The sequence below is a fragment of the Colletotrichum fioriniae genome (assembly GCF_027942845.1).
Source record: "Colletotrichum fioriniae strain IMI 355084 chromosome Unknown scaffold_17, whole genome shotgun sequence".
Lineage (NCBI taxonomy): Eukaryota > Fungi > Ascomycota > Sordariomycetes > Glomerellales > Glomerellaceae > Colletotrichum > Colletotrichum fioriniae.
This window is the reverse complement of record NW_027076853.1, coordinates 335,052-348,262: the sequence shown is the minus strand read 5'-3', so window position 1 is coordinate 348,262 and position 13,211 is coordinate 335,052. Positions and strand designations below refer to the sequence as shown.

Genomic DNA, 13,211 nt, shown 5'->3' with positions numbered 1-13,211 from the left:
GCAACTCGCAGATGCTCGGTGAAAACAGCGCCAAGCGCCTCTCAAAGCCACTTGAACCTAGGGGCGGGCAGACCAGACGATCGAAAGGCGGTGATGTGATGGAGGGCCCATTGATGTCGTCCAAGCTGCAGGTGGATTTGCCGATGCGGGAAACCCGAAAGTGATCGGCACTGGCCAGAAGCTCATCGGCCTTCATTCTTGAAGGGCGTTCTTCCACAGTAAGCTCTCGAATGCTTGGCTCTGCGGGGGTCTTGGAAGCACCGGCAACAGTGTGCTCATGGTTGGTCAAGTAATCCGCAAACACGCAACAGCCTCTTAGCCTCGACAATTGATATTCAAACCGTTTTTTGATCAGACCTTTGTGATTGCAAAAGGCGGTTGACTGGTAACGGGTGCAGATCGATGCCTCAAAGCCATGCTGAACAATGGAAACGACATGCCAAACACTAGTAGGCTCTCTTCCTGCAGAATCCAGTTGTCTTGCCGTTTGGCTGGCGTTGAACTCCGGAATTAGAAGCTCTGCTGACGTTGGAATCCGAATGACAGCTTCTGGGAACAAGTAAAACATTGGTCTTTCGGCCGGGACCAGTCTAGATCTCGTAAGTATGGGCATCTCCGTCGTCCCAACTAGCCAAAGGACAAAGCGAAGGGAACGCCCGTTGGCCTGTGGAGGAACAAGTGACATTCCTGAGCCGACACTACGGAGACGGCGTGAGGGTCCGCCTCCTGTTTCGAGACGTACGTGCGGCCCAATGTATCAAAATGTAGCCAGGGCGCACCATAGCGCCGCTAACGGCGGTGAGCTTCCAGAATTCCATCCACCATTTGCCGCTTCTCGAACGTCTCTAATTTAGGACGTCGATATGCAAGTCACTGGAGCTGCCTTCCGGGGGTTTGAGGCACGCTTACTCAAGACTGACAGTCGAGAAGATATGGGGACCCGGAAGAGGCATTTAATTGCCTTTCCGCGGCCTCCTAAGCCTGTTAATGCCGATGGCGGCAGCATTGCACCTATTCAAGACCAACAAAGTGCTGGTGTTGTTACCGTCCCAAGGCCGTGGCTTAGTTACAAATATCGGTGAATGACAACTGGTCATCAAAGAATCATGCTGGCGGACGACGGCTCTACTCCGTAAACGAGAGCCAAATGGACATGACATCTCTGCCAGCATCCATGATGGGATAAGCCATCCTTAACAGTGTACTCCGTACGTAGCTCCCGACAATTGACAAGCACTCGCGAGGCACCAGTAGCGTCGAGAGGCAGGGAGTGTAGGGTCGGGGATACAGCCCGATTGCTCGGAGAGAGAGCGAACAAGAACTAGGGATCGCTGTCCAAAGGTTGATGCCCAACTCGGACACAGTTGGCTGAATAACGGACGGTTCGGACGTCTGAGTCGCGATCTTCGGCCAAGTTGAGGGCAAAATCCAGGTTTTGGCTGCCACACTGGGCTCCCTGAAAAATCTTGATCAGGTCTGGAAATTCTGTTTTGTTTGCTCAAATTACTCTGCATCTAAGGCCTTTGAAGTTTGACTTGCTCGTTGTTCGGGGCCGACCGAAAGACCTGGAACAAAAAGTGACGTGGGCGACGTCGAATAGCTTCCATGGCGTTTGGCTCCATCCAACGCCACATAGCGCTCCTCTGGCGCACTATACATCTGAGAGGCGGCACCGTCAGAGAGGAGATGCTGCTCACGATGCGATGGGCGGTTGCATTGCAGGCCATTCCTTCTCTTTTGTGCATCGTAGGCGAGTGGGTGGAGGGACCAAGGAAAACTTCCCTTGTTGCCGCTCCTTGCGGGAGATCAATTGCTGTTTTAAGGAGAGAGGGCCAAGGGGCCTTTGGGTATCGGAAGTTGATATCTCGGATGTCAGCAGCGACACCCGAGAGGCTGTTGTTGCATGACGAAGGAGGTGGTACTGTGCTGACTCTGGTACTTATGCCTCTGAGCTGATGATTATGCCCCCCAAAGGTACTTGCTTGCTACTGTGGTATATCCGTAGTCATTTTCACCTTTGCATTGTGATATCGAATTGAGGCTGGAGGGGTTGACCCCCTGTAGGGTACTGAAAATAAGTATCTGGATCTTGCAGCATTGGTATCCTCGACCGTCCGATTTATGACTGGTCTCCTGACCGACAGTCTGGAGTTATTTTTCCTGGTGGGTTCGAGCGTCGTGATCTCGTTGCGGGGAAGAGGACTAAGAGCGGTGAGGCTCTCGCCGGTTGGTGATTAGCGCATCCTACTCTGGCGGGAGCAGTGTCACCTGAGGGATTAGCAGTGGTCGCTGGTAAATGCGGCAATGTTGAACTGCGAGGGGTTGATATTGATCCAAAAGAATTATATGCCGGCTACCGTTGAGATTGGCATGACAAAGGCCTTTGCGTTGCAGATTGGTGAAATTGAGGTTGATGCTGACACGCAAATGGCAAGGCGAGTCGACTCAGTCGAGGAGATATCCGACAAGGTTTACTTGCAAGGGCGTACGACAGATGTCCCTACTCCATACCTTAGCTCGTTGCGGTCCGTCGTGGGAAGCTGAAAGCATTGCTTCAGGGGGGGAGGTTCCGGCAAGGATCCTGAAGATGTGGTGGTTCGCGCCCTGCGTGTATCCGTAGCCGTAGCCCGGCGACAAATGGGTCTTGGTTGGCTGCAGGTGATTTTTCGTGTCAGTACGGATACGGACACTGATTGCAGTTTGGTATGTTATCTCGAAGAAGGCCACCTGGTTCCATGGTGGGTATCGGGCTGGTTGCGATGACGAAAGGCGTGGCTATCTTGGGAATGCTGAGGAAGAACCGTTGCTAGAGATGTCCATCAACTCTGAAAGCTGTTCCGCGGCAGGGTCTCCATAGCATAGAGCGTTGAGATCGGAGATCAGCAGGTTTTCTTGCAAGAAAAATTTACAGAGTATCTGTACACTTGTACAGTGGGTTGAGTGGTTGGTTCAGGGTCCTTTCCGCCGTCATGGTGTCGCCCCTCTCGCATCATTCCGTGTCATTGAGACCCCATTGAGAATTCGAGCGTGTTCAATTCGCGTCCGTTCCGTGCGAAATTCGGAAGTACTGCGTAGTGCGTACATAGTATTCGTAGACAGTAAAAGCAAGTGCAAGCTCGTCTTCCGAAAGCAGTGATTCGAGACAGGGTTCTTGGGTGTTGGAGAGAAGGGTTGGGGGCGGCGGTAGCGGTTTTCAGGCTTCGAAATTTCCCCCTTTGGAGCGGTGGAACGTTGGGCGGGTGGACCGTGGGACTCCATGTCGGGCTGGCGAGGGGCCTACATGTCTCGACCAGGTATTTCCCCGTCGTTGTCCAGTGACCCCGGCGGAGAGAGGTTCATTGCATTGAATTGCATGGCCAATGCGGTGTTCCAATTTCAAGATGGGCTCAAAATGAGGATGAGCTGGTGCTTGGCCAGGCCACAGATCAGCCTATGCGTACGGTACTTGGGGCTCGGTTGACCGGTCAGGACGTGACGAGTGTCGCAATTGTAGTGGTTGAGCCGCGGCGGCTGTGTTTGTTGTAGCATGGTGTCGGTATGCCGGTATGCCTTGGTAAAGAGGATTGGGTAAAGCCGTGCCTTTGTGAAGTCGTACTGGGCTCGCTTTCTGTGCCGCTATCTCTTTATCTGGAGTGACGTGAGAGGTGATGTGATGTGAGCTGAAGCGACCAGGGCATGGCATCTGCGACAAGCGCGGAAGTACAGGAGCTCAAGAGGCTGGCTGGCGGGCTGAGGCCAGAGGCCGGCCTGGTTACTGGAGCCGGCATACAGATACGGATGGAGGTAAAGAGATGCGTCGTGAGGTCGGCGTCAAGCCGGGTAGACAACTCAATTGTTGTGTTTGATGAATGGTTCAATAGACAAGACGGATAGTCCAGGTTAGAGCTGACGTTATTGATGATGACAGGGTATAGTCAGAATACAAGTAGAGACTTGCCAGGTTGAGGACGGGTGGACGGGCTGGACGGGTAGGTAGCCACGAACCAGCAAGTTGGCACCAAAAACCAAAAAAAGAAGGTTTGCTGTGTCGGGTTGCTGCCGTATCGTCCAGCATAATTAATGGGAGATGCCTTATGTAATGCCGTGTGGGAGAGGGCATGGAAGGCCACCCGAACGCAGGTAGAAGGCAGGTATTCGGACCTTGGGCTGGAGGGAATGAGCACAGAGAGGGTACGTGCGGCTCTCGGCAGAATTGGCGTGCGAGGGTATGTACCTGCTACCGGATTTTCGACAATGGAGGTACTTACCTAGGTTCTCAGGCTGCCCATCTGCCCAAAATACCTTAGGTATCGTAGGTACCTTTGGAAGGCACCTACCTACCTGCGCACCTGAGGTCCACGGAGTACCTTACAGATAGGTACCTCGTTTCCTTCGTGCCTTCTTCCTTGGTTCTATTTCCCCCGTCCAGTCTCCGTGTCCCATTTAGCACCCAGCGCCTGTCCGCCCCAGTGAGGTGGTCCGCCGCCTGCTGGCCGCCGCCAGCCCTCCTTCGCCCTTCGCGTGTCGCCCAGTCCTTGGGAAGGTGGGAAGTACCTAAAGTACTGAGGTCCGTAAGGTAGGTACGGACAGAGAGCCTGCCGCCGCCTGAGGGAAGGAAGGTGGTGCTTTTCTCCATTTTGCCTTGTCGCCTCCACTTTTGGGCTCCCATCCCATTAAGGTACCCTCCTCCCATCCTCTCTCGCCCTCCTCCTTCCTACCTTACTCTTCCTTTCTTCACCCCACGATCTCTTTCACGAGCCCTTGATTGCCAAAGGCTTCTTGCCCGAACAGCACATCGTCTCTGTCCCCTTCACTTTGGACACGGCTTTCGTTGGCATTTGGAAATAAGGTACGCATACATATTCCACTTCAATCACCATCAGCATCAATTACAAATTACCCCCTCTCGGCCCTCGTCAATCCATCCGCCCCCCCTCTGCTCATCTTGACTTTCAAGAGCCCATACTGACCCCGTCCACCTCTTTCGTCACACAGGTACCATCAAACCATCACACGCACACACACGACTCTCTCCACCTCTCCCGTCAACGCATACATACAAACTCTCTACAGGTGAGCATACTCTTCCTTTTTCGCTATGTTCTCCCAATCTTCGATCACCTTGATCCTCAACCCACCGACAACCGTTTCCTCTGCCTGGGGATCCCTATTCGTCCCTTTTGCCCTGCCTAGCCTCGAGCTGACCGTGGGTTTTGGCGGTGGATCCGAGCTTTGCCTCATTCAATCCTCTCTTCCAAGGCCTCGACCAACTCTAATCCACTCTTCAACCTTCCCACCTCTATCTGTTCTCACAACGGTTTCAACTACCTGCATCGCTCCAACGGCACAGTTCGAAGTCTTCTCCTGTCTCATGCATCCATACTAATTCCTCAATTATAACCAGCCCATCGCTTCGTTGTCGATTAAAAGTCTTACCCGTCGATCGACACCCGACCTACCAAACCAAAATCTGCATCCGAAAGGTGCAGAGTCAGCACATCAGTCAAGATGACCACAATGGTAAGTGGATAGTCGTTGATCGGTTCATTTCGACAATGGACACAGTCTTGCCAGGAGCCATGTATGCTCTTGCTGAAAGTGCCTAATCTGTCCATCGAGCCGCTCGCTCCCAACTGTAATTGCACATGGCTAACGATAATGGCAGGATCTTCGTGTCGGTAACAAGTACCGCATCGGTCGCAAGATCGGTTCTGGTTCCTTCGGTGATATTTACCTCGGCACCAACATCATCTCCGGCGAGGAGATTGCCATCAAGCTCGAGAGCGTCAAGGCCAAGCACCCCCAGCTTGAGTATGAGGCCAGAGTCTACAAGTCCTTGGCCGGCGGTGTTGGTATTCCCTTTGTCCGTTGGTTCGGTACCGAGTGTGACTACAACGCCATGGTCCTTGACCTCCTCGGACCCAGTTTGGAGGATCTCTTCAACTTCTGCAACCGCAAATTCTCTCTCAAGACTGTGCTGCTTCTCGCTGATCAGCTGATTTCTCGCATCGAGTACATCCACGCCAAGTCTTTCATTCACCGTGATATCAAGCCCGACAACTTCCTCATGGGTATCGGTAAGCGTGGCAACCAGGTCAATGTTATCGACTTTGGTTTGGCCAAGAAGTACCGTGACCCCAAGACGCACTTCCATATCCCTTACAGAGAGAACAAGAACTTGACCGGAACCGCCCGTTATGCTTCCATCAACACCCACTTGGGTGTCGGTATGTTATCTTTCCACTCACTCAACCCCCTTTCCGTTTCCTCCTGGCCACTGACAGCTTCACAGAGCAATCTCGCCGTGACGACATGGAGTCCCTGGGCTACGTCATGCTCTACTTCTGCCGTGGATCTCTTCCCTGGCAGGGACTTAAAGCTGCTACCAAGAAGCAGAAATACGACCGCATCATGGAGAAGAAGATGACCACCCCGACCGAGGTCCTTTGCCGCGGCTTCCCCAACGAGTTCGCCATCTACCTCAACTACACCCGATCCCTCCGATTCGACGACAAGCCCGATTACAGCTACCTCCGCAAGATCTTCCGTGATCTCTTCGTCCGCGAGGGCTTCCAGTACGACTACGTCTTCGACTGGACCGTCTACAAGTACCAGAAGAATGCTCAGGCAATCGCTCAGGCTGCAGGAGCCACTCAGGAGGAGGATGAAAAGGCGCGGGCATCTCGCACGAACGCCGCTACTGCTGGTCAGCCGACCCCTCAGCCTGGCGCTAATAAGCCTAACGCCCTTCCCAGCTCGCGCCGCAAAGTGATTGAACGAGGATCTGGTGCTGGTGTAAACACCCCAGATACCAACCGTGCCGTCGGTGGAAGTGACAGGATGTAAGTTGACCACCCAAGCAGCTCATCGACCACTGGCTGTTGAACCCGTTGCTGACAAGCGCATGCTGACCTAGTGGACGATGATCTAGTTTGCGCTCATCTACGAAGGGCGCAAGTCCAGCATATGGTTCAAGTTCCTTTCTGCCGAAGTGATCCTCGACGGCGGTAATCACATGCTTTCTGTCCAACACGTTGGAGTATGACCAGATCGGCTTACTGGCTTCATTCCTTCTGTGGCATGGCTCCCAGACATCACGATTGGTACGGGTTCTGCTCACCAGCAGGGTCTCTTTGATGATACGCCTTGCCACGCGAACTGGTCGCATTCTCCTTACGCATTCTCAACTTCGTTCTTCGACATATTTGGGTTGATTTTACGAATGACTCGATTCTTCATAATAGGACACTCGATTTCATAGATGCCCCGGTAGATTTTGCTGCCGAAGCTCTATGGTTCGATATCCATGGTAGGAAGAACTCGAACGGCACTTCCGGTACCTCAACTTTGCGAGGCACCGTCGTCGGGCCGCTCCGCGAGACATTCCCCCCCACCCCCAACTTGAGTGCCATGGTTTTAGTACCTTGCACCTGGTCGATGCGTTGGAGCTGCGTTCACCGACGGACTTTTCCTTTTTTTCCTTTTCTTCTGTTCTATTTCTCCTACTTTTCCTTCAATTATGCGCATTGTGAGTTGATTTTCATTCGAGGCTTCGCACTTGGTCAATCACGCGTCGAGGCCCGCTTCTGGGGAGGTCGTTAGGTGAGGGGTCGATTACGAGAGATGGAAACTTTGGCAAAGCACCAGGCCTGCCGATGCCGTCTGACAACTACTACGACTGTCAAGTCGGCAAAGACAAGAAGCGGCGAGGGAACGACGGTTGCAAAGCTAATGAGGAAGAGTGCGGCATCTTTTCTTTGACTTTGGTTTCGGTTCGGTTGGTTGGGAATTCGTTACTACGACATTGCACGAGGGGGAAACCAGGATTGGGTGACTAGTCGCCAAACGTGGTCCCTGGCAACTATTATGGGCTCTAGGGGACGGTCTAGCAAAGTACTGGGATATCTACAACGTCTACATGTCTGCCTTGGCAGTCAAAGTGGATGGTCGACCTCAGTACACTGGTGCTTGGACTCTCAACACTGCGCCTCCATCATCCGCAGGCTTTACCGGCCTGGCAAGTTTGTATATGGTGGAGGCGGAGCACGGGTAGTTGTGGGCATGTCGATGGGCAGCGGAACCAACCAACATACGCATGGTAGTTTCTCAATTTAACATTGTCGCGCGACTTTTCGTCTTTTGCAACTTGTGAAAACAGCGTTGCAGATGACACAGGACCACTGCAACAGCCATAGTGGCAGTACCTTATCTCGGCACACTCTTGACTTCGATATCGAGAGAGGGTATAATCATCTGCATAATGTGCTTACAGATAACTCGTAGACTTGGATATGAAATAGGTTTGAAGTCATGAGACTGGCTGGCTCGAAGGGTCAGGTGCGGCTTCGCTTGACTCCATTTTGCAGGGCACGTCGACCAGCTGACTGCATGAAACGCCAGAAGGAGTACTGAATGGATGTCGTCAGGTGCAAAGTACATCCACATATATATGTTCGAATCATCACGGCTTATTCTTATCGTACTAAGTAATGTCGCGCATTACAACAAAAGTTTCCCATCCTACACCAATATTTGCCTTCTGCACAGCTGAACTAGACTCTTAGGTGAGTACAGAGCGATTGTTAAGACGTCGGGGGATGTCAGGGATCTTCCCCCTACCTAAGAAATTCCTCAGCCCTCCCTTCAACTTCACAATTATCACCTTGTAGCCTGTTCACGAAGTCGTCTTTGGCATTTGACAGCCTCTCTCTCCTTGTTAGTTTTTGGTAAAAACCAAGCTTGGAAGCGGGGGGTTAGTTGGCGTGAGCTTGTCTCGTCCTGATCAATGCCATTTGGAAGCTACTGGGCAGCTACCGGGCAGCTAGCGCGTGGCTGAGTGAGTGTTGACCGCACTTGCAACCATCTCACTAACACTTCTCAGGCGATCCTGCTAAACCATCTTGGTGAGGACGGACAAGGGACAACGTCAAATGGTTTTAAGTCGTGTGTGCTCTTGCCAACTCCGTGATCTACTCCTACATCTACTTTTCCACCTCTTCTTCATATTCTCCAAATCGTCTCTTAGTCTAATCACTTCCCCTAGTGACCCTCTCAGCTGGTGATACCTATCAGCATCGTGCTCTTAAGAAGAGGAGGGGTAGAGAGCTGACTAACAGGGTAGACCACCTCTAGCCGAGTAATCCCAGCACACCAACTCGATAATCGTCATCGGCGGCTATTACGTCCGACAGAGCTTCGATGGCGACCCTTGTCGACGTCAACTCCACTGCACCCGCCGACAAGATGGCTCCCTCTACGCTCGACCTGTTCATGTTGACGTTCAATTGCGCCAAGAACTTTATCGACACTCACGTCTTTGCGTCAAACCTCCACACAGCTTTTAAGCAGAGCGCCACCACCCTCCCAGAGGTTGTTGTCTTGTGAGTTGCTTTGCCGCCCCCTCGGATGATGTTGCAACAAAGCTGACCAAAAACCCCCTACAGCTCCTTGCAAGAATTCGCGCCATTATCGTATTCTTTCATCGGCGGATACTTTCTCAGCCCGTACCTCACACGCTTCGAGGAAGCCCTGAATCTCGCTGCGACTAGATACACCAACGAACCCACCTCGGACACCGACAGTCACGATGACGCCGACGACGAGACGATACTGGTTAAGCCCACCGCCCCTACACCTGTGCGACCGTACACCCTGATCCGGACTCGTAATGTCGGTATGACGGCCATCATGCTCTTTGCGCGAAACCCCGAGTCGATCCTGCGTGTGCAAGAGGCGGAAGTGGGCTTTGGCGCGGCAGAAATGGGCAACAAGGGCGCTGTGGCGCTCAGAGTCCTGTACGAGGGCACGACGACCGAAGGTGGGAAGAAGGAGACGGAGCTCACTTTCGTGGCTACCCACCTTGCGGCAATGGAGTGGAATCTGCCGAGGCGAAATGCCAACTGGGCAACCATCATGCGTGGCCTGACATTCGAGAACCCGGAAGATATCCTGCACCCGAAAAAGAACAAGCCCACCACCCCTACACAGGGAGAGGGCCATACCGAAGGTGCCAGAGATGAAGCAGTGCACCTGTTGCACGACGAACACCAAGCACAAACGCTCGCTCTCCAGGAACGGCTACAGGAGATATCCGTCTTCAAGCCAAGCTCCCATCTTTTTGTCGGCGGCGACCTCAACTATCGCATCTCGACAACGAGCCCGCCGCCAATGGCGACGTTCCCCAGTCTCGATCCCGACAGCGAACACCATTACTCCCGGTTCTTCGCCCTGGACCAACTCACGAGAGAACGCCAGGCGGGACGCACATTGCACGGCATGAGCGAAGCAGAAGTCAAGTTCCCCCCGACCTACAAATACAACGTCCTGCCTGCGGACGACACCCGCCTGAAAGTCGACGGTGTAGAGGACGTGCCTTGGGTATTTGCCCCTCACCGATACCCTGGCTGGACGGATCGCATCTTGTACCTAGACGTCCCATCGTGGGTCAAGACCAAGCCTCAAAAAGTCGACGTCAAACTCTACGACGCCATGCCCGTAGTCCGCAGCTCAGACCACAGAGCCGTTTTCCTGAGAGCTGCGGTTCCCCTCCTCACTGAGAAGGAGCTAGCCCGCTCATCGACGGAAGCTCCAACGTCCAGCGCGGTGGATCCTCGCCTCGTTCTCCCAGTAGCCATCGATCCCGAGGCCTGGGAACGACGTGCGGCAGCAAGACGGAAGGAAGTCCTTGTTGGCTGGAGCATGTTCCTGTGGTCTACTAAGCAGGGGGCGATGATACTAGCCACGCTGTTGGCCGTGGGCGCAGGTATCTGGTGGCTGAGCTGAGCTGTGCTGAAATTGTTGAGCCAGCAAAGCAGCATAGCGGGAGGCGATTCGTGGTGGAGCTTGAAGATATACCCTGGCCTTGTTTGTCGTTTGGAGCTTCATGTACGTACACGGTAAACGCGAAGGATTGGGGATGGCTCCTAGCGATGGGCGGGGTTGAAGGAACCGCGAGCGGCTTTTGGTTTTAGAGCGGAGCATTAGTTACAACGCATCATGAACTCGAATCAACTATAGATCCGATCTTATCGGTTCTCGTATATGAGTATCCTTGAAAAGCATTTTACCGCTATTCGATCTCAGTGGCCCAGCCACAACAATTTGGACAAATATCTTATATCAATCAGACCATAAGCCAATAAGAACAAGACGAACTGTCAGCTCCTTTAGCCGAGCATGAACTGGCTATCGACAGTATCCTTCAGATCTCGTAAGGGGGGAGGTAAGCGGGCCATGCCATGGCATATCCGGCTGACACGAGGCGCGAGTCAAAGTGTTTCCGACAGAATGGAAAGGTGCTCGTCTTCGTCAGCGGCGTCGTGGCGTTGGAGATGGGGGGTGTGTGTGTGGTTTCCCAGACCACCGGGACCCAGGTCGAAGACCGGGACTTGAGATGGGGGCTTGCAAGGGTTATCCCGAGGTTGGTTTAAAGGGCAGCTCGAGACGAGGGTCTTCTTTCTGTTCAGACAAGGGACAGAAGAGAGAAGAAAGGACAAAAAGGGATAGAAAACAGTCCCGAGTTCCGGCCCGGGTCGTCCACTCACAAGTCATTTCCTGCCGCCCGGTGATTGAAGATGGAAAAGAACAGCTTCCCGGGCATGGATGTTGCTGTTGAGTTTTGATAGATCGGAGACCTTTCCTTAGCCGCGCGTCTCCGCGGAAGCCCTCGACGAAGAATTTGAGAACTGTATCGGTTGGAGAAAGAACACCGACCGGATGACAATGACTTATGTTCAAGACTACTTGAACTTGAAATCCTGATTGTGAGGCTCAAGCAGGACTCCCTCCGGCTTGGCATCTCGTAACTCGTGACACGTTCTTGACGATGCATTTCCGTCTGGTGAATCAGTAATTCAATACGGCGTTGCACTCGCATTCGGCGGCGGCCCGGCCGGAACTCTGCCAAGACGGCCACGGCGTGGCAGAGTGCACCTTACCTCGCAAGAGCTTTCAACGTTGTGCTTGAAATCCACTTTGACTCCGAGTAAAGACCTTGAAAGCCGGGAGCACGCACGGAGCAGAGTCCAAAACAGGTGAGGCTTCTCAGCAGACGTGAGGTTCGTTTGGGCAACATGTAAAGCGTTAGTTGATCCGATAAATCGCCGGATCAGGACTGTGAGACCGAAGGCCCTAATCGAGCGTGATGGGAAGCTCATCTCAGCCTTACGCCTACGCCGAACGTCAAAGGACTTTTCGAAACGCACTAGACTGCTGCAGACAATCGAGATCTGGCGTCCGACGAACGCCGCGATCCTCGGAAGCGAACGGGGCGCGTGCCACCTCAACAATGAACATCTTCATCTCTGTACTCGGGGCTGGAAATTGGTGCTTATTTCAGGAACTGCCGGCCGGACGACCTGGTTAACCCGGAAGAAATTTTCACTTAGAGGAGTAGACAGCGGTTCGTTGGGGGCTGAAGTGACATAACAGTCGGGCCCTCGCCGCACTCAGGCATGGGCGCGACTCATGTAAAGGACGTAAAGGAAGCAAGACCCAGGCCAAGCCGCATGGCGCTGACGAAAGGCTGATGGGGATCTCAGTGATGTGTTTCTGGTTGACTGGTTGCCGGCATACCAAGGTTTCGTGGCCCTCAGAATTGCCAATTTTGACATGTTGTCGGACAAACTCTCTTGAGATTGATTTCATGGTGTAATTTTTAAGCTCGGCCATGACGAGATATTAAGATATCCAGTAGAGGCTATTGTGTTTGCTGAGTATGGCACAGCGGCTATGCTTCCCCGTGCTGTTCACCCGTGCTGTGAACAGCACGTGGTTAACTTGCCAGGCTGTGGTAGAAACGGCTCGGATTGCGAAGCCGAAAAGCATGTCGTTGCGGATGTTGGCTGGGAAAAGTCAGTGTCAGTGAGCGAGCTGAGGTGTGGGCGAGAGGTGGGATGAGATCGAGACGTTGCGTCATAGTCGCCGATAAGAGTCGCTTGCATGCAAGGTGTATCACTGATCAGGCCCTTTCCCTCCCCGCGGGACCGGATTCCGCATGGCCTGGGCGAGATCTGACTGACCATGAGGCGGCCCTGTGCGAAACTGAATGTCTTGGATGCGATGAAAGCCTCGGGGGAGCAGCAACGCCAACGGTTGTTGATTCAGCAGCGACGTCTCCATCAGCCGTAGCCTAAGACTGTCTCTGTCAGTTGGTGTTAGGTCTCCTTTTTGCCTTTACCGTCTTTTCATCGGCCCTCAAACGTCCGGAGGCTCCGTCAGAGCCACATTTCTTT

General features: G+C 53.2%; 2 protein-coding genes across 2 annotated transcripts; both read left to right on the top strand.

Annotated features, from left to right (window-relative positions):
* Positions 1-5,487: 5,487 nt before the first annotated feature.
* Positions 5,488-6,825, top strand: HRR25 (serine/threonine protein kinase; the record flags this gene model as incomplete). Its single annotated transcript, XM_053192295.2, has 3 exons — positions 5,488-5,499; positions 5,645-6,206; positions 6,272-6,825. 3 exons carry the CDS (start codon positions 5,488-5,490, stop codon positions 6,823-6,825), a joined length of 1,128 nt encoding a protein of 375 aa, XP_053050459.2.
* Positions 6,826-9,177: 2,352 nt separating this feature from the next.
* N0V96_011293 (uncharacterized protein) lies at positions 9,178-10,761 on the top strand (the record flags this gene model as incomplete). The annotated part of the gene is made up of 2 exons (XM_053192296.2): positions 9,178-9,359; positions 9,423-10,761. The coding sequence occupies 2 exons, from the start codon at positions 9,178-9,180 to the stop codon at positions 10,759-10,761; spliced, it is 1,521 nt and encodes a 506-aa protein (XP_053050460.2).
* Between the last annotated feature and the right edge of the window lie 2,450 nt (positions 10,762-13,211).